Raw genomic sequence first — 13029 nt, forward strand, 5'->3', positions numbered from 1 at the left:
TAAAGTACAATCACTCCAAACCCCATCCGAACCAAAAGGTAAGAAACACATTTAAGAAAAAGAAAAAAAAAAAAAAAAGAAAGAGAAAGAAAGGGATGAATATTAAAGAAGAGAAAGAAAAGAAGAAGGGAAGAAAAAAATATTTATGGGAGGAATGATTCTACCCTACTGTTTATGCTCATCCCTCTATTTTTCCTTTTACAGGTATTGACTGCATCAAGGGTGAATTTTGCAATCGTATAAAATGTGTAGCGAGGAAGTGGTGGTGGAACAGGGAAAAGAATAAAGTTTCATTCAACGGAAATTGGGTAAAGATTCCTACAAATGATTGTAGTCCAAAACAATATAATGAATAATATACCTTATAAGTAAGAACGACCGAGGGCCTAACATAAATGTTGTACGTGTACTGAGTAAATATATATGTTCGTTGCTTTCTTTTTATTAGCTAGGAAAATTTTGGGATACGGACGTCAAGGGTGAATTAGGAAGGCTTTCTGGGGATATACTTAAAGAAAGGGAACATATGGAACAGTATTGTAGTGACTTCAGTGATGCTAATAAGAAGGCCTGCGAGTTTATTACTGCTGGTTTAAAGCATATTTACAGTATTAAACAGGAAAGCGGTGACAAGGACAAAGAAGACAAGCAATCGCCAGATAATAAAATATTCAAACAAACCATGTCTTGTGTCTTATTAAATGCATTTGCGGATAAAATTATCGAACTAACTAAGGGTCAACCATGTGGTATCACAGAGGAAATTATAACAAAAGCATTTAGTAAAGGAAATGGACAAATTTATAAATGGTGTACTGATAAGAGTAAGGGTGATTGTGTTGAGTGTAAAAGAGATAAGAATTATGCAACTTGCACAGTGGAAGATAGTAGAAATCAAACCAATGTAAAGGGGAAGGCGAATGAACTCCTCAATGGAAAGCATCCCAACTTAACAAAAACTCTGTCTACTATAAATACTACACTTAACTCCTCCTTATGTGAACGCGCACAATGTGTAACAGTAAAATGGTTCGCAAACAGAATGGAGAAGGGTGGGAGACAGAACTGGGTAAGAAGTATTAATTATCTCTACGGTCAACGTCATTTCAATGGACCATGTGCTTTCTACATATGACAAAAAGAGAGGGGGAGCGAAGGACCATAAATCATGCACATAATTTAAATGTATACATATATATTCCATTCCTCTTTTTTCTTTTCTGCACAGTGCACATTTTGGAAGGAGAAGGACGTCGGAAAAGTATTGAGGGATCTGTCTAAGGCTATGACCAGTAAGAGCACGAGCGTCGATAATCTATGCGAAGACATTAAAGTGGCAGATCAAACAAAGAAGGATGCAAACAAAAAGGTTTGTGAATTCATTGTTAGAGGTTTAAAACATACTTATGAAATTAATGAATATGGGACTTGGAAGGACGCAGGTGCTCCGAAAAAAAAGAAGGACAACCAACAATTTTATCGAACTATCGGATGCGCCTTCCTCAATGTGTACGCTGATAGAATAAAGTACAAATGCCAAGCAGCAGAGGCGGGCATAAATTTTGCCTTTAGCAAAAGTGAACAAATTAAGAATGAAACAGATCCATGTAAAAGTGATGGTAATTGTGTTACTTGCACAAGGGAAAAAAATTTTAAGTGCACACTAAACGTGAAGGATGATCTGTTGAATAAGGGAAAAAGTGCAAGGTGCGAAGGGGACAGACAAAATATACATAAGAAGTTGGGTGAAATGCTCGACCCAACGACGAACAGGGATGGACAAGTACAAGACGCTCTCCCAAAATTAAATAAAATATGTCCAGACCAACCAGCTGCCACTAAAACACCTACCTCAGCAAAACCAGCAACACCATCACCAGGTAAGAGTGCACCACCTTCTAAAAAGAAACCTACTGAGGAGGAGTGCGAGAATAGAATGGTGGACGATGGTGTAGATATTACTGCATGCTTAGATATGCCTGACGATCTTCCAACAGTACCACCCGTTACTAATCTGAATGAAAAGCACGAGGCCGACCACATGGGGTTCACTGTTGGTGAGCGAGGTAGTAAAATAGGTGAGATTAATATAACTAAAGGTACAACACAACTATCTTCGGAACCCACCACTCCTACAGATCCAGATTCCCAAGCTCAAACTCCAAGCACAGGAAGAGAACAAAACCAAACTTCTTCCAGCTCTACAGGCACTTCTCAAGGTAAGGACACAAAGGAAGAGAGGTACTTCCGGAAGGAAGGGAGGTGTAACCTTCCTTCCACATAACAACCAACCTACCACCAACAAGCACTAACAACCCACCTACCACCACCGTAACAACCTTCTTTCCCTCCAACATTCCATAGTAGTATGCACTCGGAAGGGTGCACCCACAACATCTTACGTAATGCCATTTATAATCATATTAAAAACACTTACCTTCTCTTCCTTCTAAACCTTTAGGTGTAGGTGGTCCCAAGGGAGACAAAGGTGATCCAGTTGTCCCAACAGTGCACAACAGCCTCGGGCCATCAACATCACTATCGGGGAGTACTACAACAAAAGGGAGAGGGGGTGCCGAAATCACCCCCCTTCTTCCTGCCCGACTCAGTCACACGGCAGACCACCCTAATTTTGCCCCATACCTTCCTACCATTCCTTTCTTCATTGGTATTTCTGCTATGAGCTACCTCCTTTGGAAGGTAAGAACAAGAAAGAAAAAGAAAGAAAAAGAAAGAAAAGAAGAAAAGAAGAAAAGAAGAAAACAAGAAAACAAGAAAAGAAGGAAAAAGAAAGGAAAGAAAAAAAGAAGAAAAAAAAAAAAAAAAGAAATTAATATTAGAAGAAAAAAGGAAAAAAGAAAGAGAAGGAACGAAAGAAATAAAAGAGAAAAAGGAAAGAGGAAATTAAATGAAAAGAGTGAACGAATGAGTGAGTGCGTAAGGGTGTACAGGATTTCATATTTATGGTGCGACACTTAACATTTAGGCTGTGTAGGATTTCGCATTTTAGGGGGTGTGTAGGATTTCACATTTTTAGGGGGTGTGTAGGATTTCGCAGTTTAGGGATGTGTGTATAGAATTTCGCATTTTAGGGGTGTCTGTATAGGATTTCACATTTTAGGGTGTAAGACTTCACACTTAAGATTAAGGTTCAATGGTGTAGGAACAACAATGTGGCTTGGTACTTTAGCTGTTTTAGGGTACAAGGACAACAATGAGGCTTGGTGTTCAGCTGTTATAGGGTGTACGGACAACAATATGACCTAGTATTTAGCTGTTTTCGGGAGGGGTATAAACCTAATGCGTGAATGCAATAAGGAGAAAAAATAATAAAAGAAGAAAGAAGGACGCACCTTGCTTTTTGTTCATACGTTAAATGTACAATTCGCCCTTGTTTTATGCTGATGGTTCTGGTTTTAATTGGCAGTTTTTCGCACCCTAAAAATTACTTACGCCCCTTTTCTTTTTTTCCTTCTTTTTTTTAGTATTTTTTCTTCGGTAAAAGAAGAAAACGTCACAGAAGAGCTCACCAAGTATCTGGTCCTCCAACTTTGGAAGAACAACTCCTTGCTCATATGGATCAGCACGATGGTCCACATGAATATGTCTTAGTAAAGGAACGTAAACAACTAAGATCAACACCAAAGAGAAGGAGGAAAAAACGTGCTGTTCGTCGTTGTGGTTGTGTACGTCGCCGCATGATTATTGATATTCATTTAGAAGTCTTAGACGAATGTCAAAAAGGGGACACCAAACTGGTTCAGGAAGACTTTTTTGAAATTTTGGTTCAAGAATTCATGGGAAGCAAATTTATAAAAGAAGAAAATATTCCTAAGGAACAAGTTTCTATGGTTGATGTTCCTAAGGAACATGTTCTATGTTCAGATTCCGGGTTTCTGGAAGGAAGACTTTCTTCCTATAGAAGTTGTTCCTGAGGAAGGTGTTCCTAAGGAACAGGTCCAACGTTCATGTTCAGATTCCATGTTTAGGGTGTAGTATAAATATTTTTCTTTTTTTTTTTTTTTTTTTTCGTTTTGTGTATTAAATTGTTTACATTCATTTGTAATTAGTATAAGTGGAAGTGAAGAATTTTTTTCACTTCGTTCTTATTTGTTAGCAGCTTGCTTATTGAAGTTCCAATATGTCCATTAAATTTTTTTGTCATAGGTTTTTACCTTTATAAATTTTTTTGTTTTAATAATTTTATTTTCCTAATTCCAATTATGAACATTTGAAAAGTGTTCCCCAGTTGCGCGGCTTTGCGAAGTTTCAGAAAAAAAAGTGTGTTCTTACAAAAAAAAAAAAAAAAAAAAAAAAAAGGAACTGTGTACAATTACACAAATTTTGAACCATGTAACTGTGTATGTATACGAAAGAACCAAAATTATAAGGACAAATTGGAACAACAAAAAAAAAGAAAAAAAAAAAAAAATTGAATTAATTCCTAATATTAAAAAAAAAAGGAAAATAATAAGTCTACCCCTCTAAAATTTAAAAAAAAAAAGAAGTGTAAGTAGGCGTAAGATTCCACACTTAAGGGTGCATGATTTCGCACTTAAGATTAAGGTTTTAGGGTATAGAAACAGGAATATGGCCTGCTACTTTAGCCACCGCAGGGGGGAACTACACCCGAAGGGTGTATAGAAAAAAAAAAAAAAAACCATCAATTGAATCGATGTTTCGAACAAAAAATTAAAAATTAGACGCGCAAAAAAAGAAGTTTGAAAAAAAAAGAAATGGAAAAGTGTACACACAAAATAAAAAAGGGGGTGGGAAGCACAAGAACCAAATAAGGACAACCCAAATAAGGACAACCCAAATAAGGAGCAACCAAATAAGGTGGAACAATCAAAAAAATAAAAAGGGGGGGCTTGGCTTACTGCTTTTTTTTTTGCGGACAAAGTTGTCGATTTCTAGCGCCCCACCAGCACATCACATGCATCACATCACACATGTGGGCTTCTTCTTCTCCTTGCAAATATAAGAAGTGTTCTTACAAAAAAAAAAAAGAAAGAAAAAGAACTGTGTACAAATTTTTACCATGTCCCATGTGTGTTTATGCAAAAAAAATAAAAATTATAAAAGACAAACTGGTCAACAAAAAAAAAAAAAAAAAAAAAAAGAAAAATTGAATTGAATTAAATTGGATTAATTCATAATATTAAAAAAGAAGAAAGCGGAAAAAGATCAAAAAAGAAAATAAATGCTATCCTTGCCTTTTCTTTCCTCTCCATTTTGTTGCAAAAATGGCAAAGGTAACTTAAAATTGGACAGCGCCTCTTCCAATATTGGAAAAGAGGAAAGAAATTCAACGCGATCGTTTTTTGAACATCCATTTTGACTTTCTAACGGAAAAACTGTCAGCAGTTTGCTCTTCTTTTTTTTTTTTTTTTCTCCTGCCACCAATTTTTTCCAAACACTTCCCACCCAGTTTCTGCCATTCGCTTTGCCCATCGATCTATTGAAGCACAGTGGGCGTAAATTGAAAGGACCCTTTTTTAGGGGAACTGTAGAGAGGTCCCTTCGCAAAAGTACAATCATTGGTACGTAGGCATTTAATATGTTTTGCAAACGATCCACGTCACAAATCGCGACAAAGAGAAGCATGTCGCTTAAGATATGTGTGATGCCTCCCTTCTGGGAGGCCGTTTGACCTTAACACAATTGGTACATTACTTTCATGGACCATTTCGAAAGGGCAACGAACATGAAGACATGAGCACTTGCTTATGTACACATCTGCAGGCTTACTCCGGTTGATTTAACTTTTTCAAGCCGGGTCGAACGCTCCGCAATTGTGATAAGACCTGCTGGCAATTTTTCTTTTCCCTCCTTTCGCAAATATAGTCGCCCTGTGGACATGTCAATAGTGCAGTGCGTGAGAAAAAAGGCAAAACAGTTGACTTTGATGTTAGAAGTTTAGGATTCCCCCTTTTCACTGGTACGGAGTTTAACTGTACGCCCTGCGCATCTCCCCTCCTGGTAGTGGTGAATTATGAAAGTGGCTTCTTTCCTTTTTTCTCATGAAACCAAGCAAAAGGTTAAAAAAAATAATTATAAAATAAAGTTATAACGTAATAACATGGTAGGCGGAGGGAATTAGCATAGGGTTAGCGTTGCTCAAAATGGAGACGCCCCCACAGGCGTGTGTAGAACGGGGTTCCCCTTTCACGACGTTATCATCCTGTAAACATCCAAATGGCAATTTTTTAACCTTTCAGTAATGCCATTATCGCAGAAGCTCAGGCGAAATGAATGCTTAAAGCATTTGTACAGCTCTTCCGTGTGCGGTAGGCATTCCCGAGAGATCCTGTAATGAGGGGAAGACAAGGGAGGTTTTTTTTATTATTGGGGTGGTGAGGTATGCAAAGGTGTGGCATAGAACATGCTGCTGCCATGTCCGTTCGTTTGGTTTGTTTTTTGTTCATTTATTAATTTTTGCTTATTTATTTTTGTTTATTTTATTTTTTTTTTTTCGCTGTTTACATTTGCGTTGTCGTGTTTATCGCCCTGTCCACGTCACTGGTGCACATTTCCTTCGCGTTGTTGCTGCGCCAGTTCGCCTTCATGCACATTTTGTAATCGTTGTAATCTCTGCGAGCTGTCAACGTGTTCTGCGGACAGCAAAAAAAAGAAAACGAAAAGGAGAGGAAAAAAAAACAATATGAGCATACGTTTTATAGCATGTGGGGGCGATGTCGCCGACTTGAAGATGGACGTACACACAGTCGCCCCAGATCGAACGTATGCCATTCATTTTTTGTTGCAAACCTATACAGAGGTACGCTGTCCCTTCTTGAAAAGCTGTCAACAAATGTGCGTAAGCCTCCAGAGGCATGAATACATGTGCGCCTGTTACGTTCATTCAGAAATTCAATTTTTTACGCATGCCCTATTTCGCAATTTTCAAATTTGTACCAATACGCTGCGTACTTACCACACTCATATTTCCTCTGTTTCTCTGAACAATCACACGCGCAGGGTAAAAATGACCAAATGATTGCTCGTTAGTATATGCACTGGTTAGCCTATTCGTCCAAGCGCTAACTGCTGGACGTTTAGGAGATCACAATCCCCACAAATATCAATCCCTTTTTTTACGTGAAAAATGGGGAGTGGGTTTTTAATTTTTTTTTTTTTTTTTTTTTTTTTGCGTTTTCGCTGAGCTGTTATAGCGCCGTGGTGGTTAAAAGTGTTCATTTGAGAGTTACACACATGCAGTCGAGGCGGTAAAAAATGTTACATCAAAGACGAATTTTTTAGGACAACTTTTGCCACTTCAATTGTGGGGGCATGCTTATCCATTGTTCCTGTTGAGGCAACACCCAAGCGGAAAGGAAGGGAGCCCAGAAGTCTCCTCTCCCCTGTATTAAAGCAAAAGGGGGCATTTGCCTGCGTGGAGAGGAGTAAGTTCAAATGAAAACGTGAAAAATGTTCCTATTTCCGCAGCTGCCACTCCAATTTGAAAATTATTTTCCCCTTTATTTCCCACAATTCATGATTGGGAGGGTCTATCACGAGAGGGGCATCTCGTTGGATATTTTGAGGCACTTTTTCCACCTATTTTGTGACAATTTCATACATGTTGGAGGTATCAAAAAGACGGGATTCTGTTTCGGCTCACGTGGCACAGCAGGGTAAGCACGTGCGTGCCTGTGCATATGTGCACACATGTATATTTTGTTCGGAGGGGGGGCCAAAGTTATGCCATCTGCAGGGGGTCATAATGTGGCAGTGCTTGAGAGTCACATGGCCCCCCACACCGGTTGACCATTCACACATGGTGATCTCACGAGACGACCGTGTATGCGAAGTGAACTTTTCTTTTTGAAGACGCGGGTGCTATTTATTCCCTCCAGTTGAGAGGCCCTCTTAGCAGCGTTCACCACAATGTTTAAAAAAAGAGTGTCTCTATCTTAGGGGAGCTTCCTCATGTTAGTATACTATCATTTGATGGGCATTTTTATAGCTTTCCAAGCTCCGCCATGCTTTACACCGTTGCCATAATGAACCAAACGTTTTTTTTTTCCTTTTCTGATGAATCGGCCGCGTTGCACATTTAGTACGCCACGCCGTAAGGACAGATCCACGTAACGGGAGTTCCACACCGTTTGACATGCTTGTCATGATGGGAAAAAAAAAAAAGAAACTATGCTTATCTGGTGAACAGTAAAAAAAAAAAAAAGGGGGGGGGGAACTTTTCCTTGCAGCCCCAATGGGTAAATTCTTTTGGGGCGTCCATTCTTGAAGGACGTTTTGGATAATAATAATCGTAGTTGTAGGACACCCTGAAGCTGCACGACAGTCTAATGGAGTTATAGTTTGCTTTTCATTCCCTCCAAGTTGTCCTCAATTTCACGGATCACATAATTTCGCTCAACCATGTGAATAGCATCGTCGTTTAGGATGACTCTGCGGAGATGATAATTTAGGAGCCTCTTATAACGATAAAAAAGCGAAGCATTCGTGACTATTTGTCCAGTGTATCTCATGCGGGTTGCTTCCCTCATGGCAGCTGACAGTACAGTCCTCACAATGGAATTTCCTTGAACAAAAAAACTGTCCTTTATAATATTTCTGGAAGGAATGGGGATATGTTCATACGTTTTAAAATTGCAGGAATTTATCATATCGTTGAATAGGTACATAAATTTATTTTTCATTGTTCCATTTTTCTTTATCAAATGGATGGAAGATTTTTCGAAAAATAAAAATTTCAAGGAGCTATAAATTGAGAAGAGGAGCCCATACGTGGTGACATCAAATTGTAGTTTGTAAATCAACCTATTGAAGACGAAGAGAGTTACTAAGTAATTTCTGTGGCGCATGTCCTTTATGTAGTATATGTAGTCATAGATAGTGTTGTGTGTATTTTTGTTTTTCATATCTTCAATGGATAGGTAATGTATGAAGGGATTGTACACGACATTTATTTTCAAATTTAGGATGGATCGGAACAGATTTTGTATTTGGTAGTAGATGATTTTTTTTTCATGCAATTCTTTGAAGTAGTAGTAACTTTTTTCGATATAGAAATAATTATGCTTTAGGAGTTTAATCCACTTGTCTTTTTTTTTCATATCCTTAACTGCTTTGAGTGAGAGTAGTGTAGACATGGACATGATGTGTTGTGTGCATGTTTCGTTCGCGTCTGCGAGGGTGATGCCCATTTCGAGGGAGCTCAGAATTTGGTTTAGATTCCCCACCGTGCGGAAGATTATATGCTTTACCAGCATGTTGCACCTGGTGTTGCGAATCATTTGGGTGAGCTGCTCATCCAGATTTTCAGCATGCAGGGTGTGGTCACTCAATTTGGCGTCATCTAGAAACGGCTCACCTGAGATGGTAGCACCCATGCAAGGTTCCCCCCTATCCACCCAATAACTGCCGAGGCGCGCTCTAATCAGCATAGCAAACGCGTCACCATTCCGTTTGAAGAACTTCCTCTTTAGTTTGTTAATTTTTTTAACCGCATTGATCTTTTTGATAGTGTGCGGGGTCATAATGTCAGGGTTGATGTTATCGCTTGGGGGGGTTCCACCAGTGGGCTCTGCTTTCGCCAGAACCTGCTCAAGTTCCTTCACCTTGTGTGAAATTTTCTTAAATTTCGTGTGCACCTCTTGGATAACGTCACTTATGAGCAGCAGAAACGGGTAAAAAGTGTCGAGATAATCTAAAAGAGAGATAATGCACTTCTTGTAGGTGCACATAATGTCTTGCACCTCTTTCGGAGTAAAAGGCAAAGAATTATCATTAACGTACATGTGATCCACGAAGTAATGATATCTGTTCAGGACAAAGATGATGAAGTGCACTTCGTTCGAGTGGTACAGAAAAGATGAATTTATAAACCCCGTTAGGTATAAAGAAAAGCGAAAATATGTCAAGAAGAAAATGAAAAAAAACTCCACTTCGTAGTAATCCATTTTTATTTTTACATCATATTGGTTTTTATTTAGTTTGTTAAAGAAGTAGGTGCTGAGTAATTCATCGTTTGGGAAGTTCCCATCGGTGGGACCATCACTACAGGGCGTTGCACATTCGCGGATTTTACAGAAGGTTTGGAAACACTGGACTTTTAGGTTATCCCCGTCCGCTTCGTCCTTCACTTTGTTTAACTGGAAGTAGTCCCATATGGCTTCTATGAAGATGCGCTTCTTAAAGAAGGGGAGTATGATGAGCATTTTTTTGGACAGGACGTTCTGCGTGATCAGTTTTTCTGCCTCGTTTGTTGCTTTGGTGGGACCGTCGCACTTGGTGGCGTGGTTACCAGCAAGACCATCAACTGGGTCAGCATGCTGATTAGAATTCTGGTCAATGCCTCGGTTAGAAATCTGGCTAGGGTGCCAATTAGGTGCTCCCCCTGTTCGCTCCCTATAAGCGTCCCCCTCATTTTCAAACACATCATAAACATTGAACGTTTCCAGGACGTCCCAATTTCTGCGCAAATCTTCATTTTCCCCTGAACAGACACTCCCTGCATAATCGATGCGCTCAAATATTTGAACTAATGTGTCATCCTGGTTGTAAGCGTCGTCTGTGTGAGCACTCAGATCGCTAATGGTGTTATTCGATGTAGTGCTCTTGACGTCGAACTCGCTTGTGCTTTGATATATCTGCGATTCGTTGGATTCGAAAATTTTGGAAGTTTCAGAGGAGTCGCTACTGTTGCGTAGTGAGTCTTCACAAATATCTGCATGCGTTTCGTTGTACCTGCTTTGGTTGATTAGCAGTTCGGTTCCTTGTTGTGACGCCTTCATAGAACTTTTACTTTTCTGGTCGCATTGGAAATTGTTATTATTTTGATAATGTCCCTTTGTTTGATGGATCCCCCTGCCATTCCGCCCTTCACAGTGGGTATCGCCTCTACGGTTGAATACCAATTTCTTTCTGTTTCTCAATTTTTTTTTTCTCTCGTCTATTCCTTCACTTTGTTGTCGAAGGTGGCACTTCCTCTTTTTCATCTTGTGTTGTTTATTTTATGGGGAGAGCGCATCTTACGAGTAATCACCATAGGAATTAGTTCATTCTTCTCTATGCCGTCATTGCCTACCACCAATGTGGTTGGGAGTCTCGTTGGAGAAATTGATGCAGTTCGGGGGTAGAGGTGTACATGTGTGTATAGGTTTATATAATCATATCATCCCTTTTTGGATGTTGGGATATTTTTCTTATTCGAAAATTGGGAGGTGCTTCTATGATGAGAGGGTGTGTGTGTATCCCGAGTGTACAAAATGTATTTACTAATTTGTACACACAGGTGTAAAAAGGAATGGGGATCTTCAATTTGGGCCAGCGTGAAATGGGAAAAATTAGAGCATCCCATGGGGGGAAAATTCGATTTGTACTTCTACAATGCAATGCAAAGGGGGAAAAGTAGAGCGTCATTCGAAAGTTAGTCTTATTAGGGACTGTTATTAGAATGTGTAGAAGGGGGTGGGGATATCAAAAGTTTCATATTTCTCAATTTTATTTTTTTTTTTTTGACAAAATGTTATTTATGAAATTTAGGAGAGCACACACATTTTTAGGAGATTAGAGAAAAAGTGAAAGTTTCCAAAAAAATTAATTCACTCCGCTTTTAAGATATAAAAAAAGGCATAGACTTATGAATACAGAAATGTGTAATAAAATATAAAGAATGCACAAATGGGCGTTTTTATCAATTTTTAAGATGCTTAACGTTACTAATAGGAAAACATTTTAGACCCCCACTGTGTTTCTCTTAGCTGGAATGTTTAATCATGTTGTCCTTGATTGGCCAACTAGTATGTAGAGAAATAAAATGTGAATGGTTAGTTTTTTCGAATAAGCACTAGGGAGGTAATAAATTGGAGTGTGCACATGGAGGGGTCGCGACGGGACGGCATAATTTTCGATTCAAAAATGTGTATTCATGTGTTTTTATAAGAAAACATTGGTAGATGTGCTTTATTTATGGTGTGTATTTCCCTGGTACTACTGCTGGGTGTGTTATTTTATTTTATTTTATTTTTTTTTTTTCACATTAGGAGAAAATTTTTAAGTTAGGATTATTTAGTCATGTAGATATTTTTTTCTTTTTCCTTTTTTGGCACGCTTCTCCGTGGCGCATTCAGCTGTGCGTGGAGAGATATGTCTCGAAGCACGTTTAGCTGCAAGGTGGAAGGATCGCACCCAGTGTGGATGATCTTACCTGGTGGTACACTTCATTAACGAATAAAGCGGTTTTGCAAAACTAGCGCAAGTGGTGGGTGAATAGGAAAAGGTCTAGACAACTTGGTTGCCGCTGTAGTTTGTGGGGTGTTGGGCCCCAACCTCGTTTAATTTTTTAATTTTTTTTCTAGTTTTTAGGTTTTCTTTCTTTCGGAGGTACACATCCGCGAGGTGTTGAAGCAAATCCTCGTGAAAAAGATCCCCCAAAATTTGAAAATTTGCCCATTATTCTTTTTTTAATGGAACGAAAGTTGGGCATATTAAACCGTTCTTATTTTTGCCTTTCATTTAGGCTGGTTATATGTGCATTTTGTAGAATGCTCCATTTTGTTCTCGCTCACACGTCTGAATTGTCCTTTTTTGCAAAATTGAAGAAAGTTGGTGGAAGATGGAAGGGGAGAAATCAAACGGCGTGATAACAAACGATTGGGCAGACAAACAAACAAACGAGCATACGAATGAACATGTGGGAACACGCTGCTGCTAATTATTTCTGGCAAAGCGGGTGCCTTTTTTGCGTATCCTCCTTTTCGTCACCACCCCCTTTTGTAAAAAATGAGGGGGAACACATTTTTGTAGCACTTAGAAAAAACACAAAAAAATTGTGCTACTTTTGGAGAGGCGCTTTAAATGTCTCATTTTTTTTTTTTTTTTCTCTCATTCCAGATGTAAATATGAACATTGAAAGGAAATTAAAAAAAAAAAAAAAAATGTATACCTGCCGATTCGTCCTAAAGTAAACACTTGTCAAAATGGGAAATAATCGGGGTGTTAAAAAAAGGCCTTTGAAGTGTTTTGCCATCTCCCCGGGTAATCGGCGTGGATATGTGTAGA

The 13029-nt window shown here is 38.9% G+C and overlaps 3 protein-coding genes across 3 annotated transcripts; 1 reads left to right on the forward strand and 2 right to left on the reverse strand.

The window, feature by feature from the left end:
* Positions 1–3698: 3698 nt before the first annotated feature.
* PCOAH_00006150 (SICA antigen) lies at positions 3699–3935 on the forward strand (the record flags this gene model as incomplete). The annotated part of the gene is made up of 1 exon (XM_020057426.1): positions 3699–3935. One exon carries the CDS (start codon positions 3699–3701, stop codon positions 3933–3935), a length of 237 nt encoding a protein of 78 aa, XP_019912963.1.
* Positions 3936–6168: 2233 nt separating this feature from the next.
* PCOAH_00006160 (Uncharacterized protein) lies at positions 6169–6614 on the reverse strand (the record flags this gene model as incomplete). Its single annotated transcript, XM_020057427.1, has 2 exons — positions 6169–6310; positions 6487–6614. 2 exons carry the CDS (start codon positions 6573–6575, stop codon positions 6169–6171), a joined length of 231 nt encoding a protein of 76 aa, XP_019912826.1.
* A 1701-nt stretch (positions 6615–8315) lies between these two features.
* PCOAH_00006170 (Uncharacterized protein) lies at positions 8316–10964 on the reverse strand (the record flags this gene model as incomplete). The annotated part of the gene is made up of 1 exon (XM_020057428.1): positions 8316–10964. The coding sequence occupies one exon, from the start codon at positions 10962–10964 to the stop codon at positions 8316–8318; it is 2649 nt and encodes an 882-aa protein (XP_019912797.1).
* Between the last annotated feature and the right edge of the window lie 2065 nt (positions 10965–13029).

The sequence above is a fragment of the Plasmodium coatneyi genome, chromosome 3, assembly GCF_001680005.1.
Source record: "Plasmodium coatneyi strain Hackeri chromosome 3, complete sequence".
NCBI lineage: Eukaryota > Apicomplexa > Aconoidasida > Haemosporida > Plasmodiidae > Plasmodium > Plasmodium coatneyi.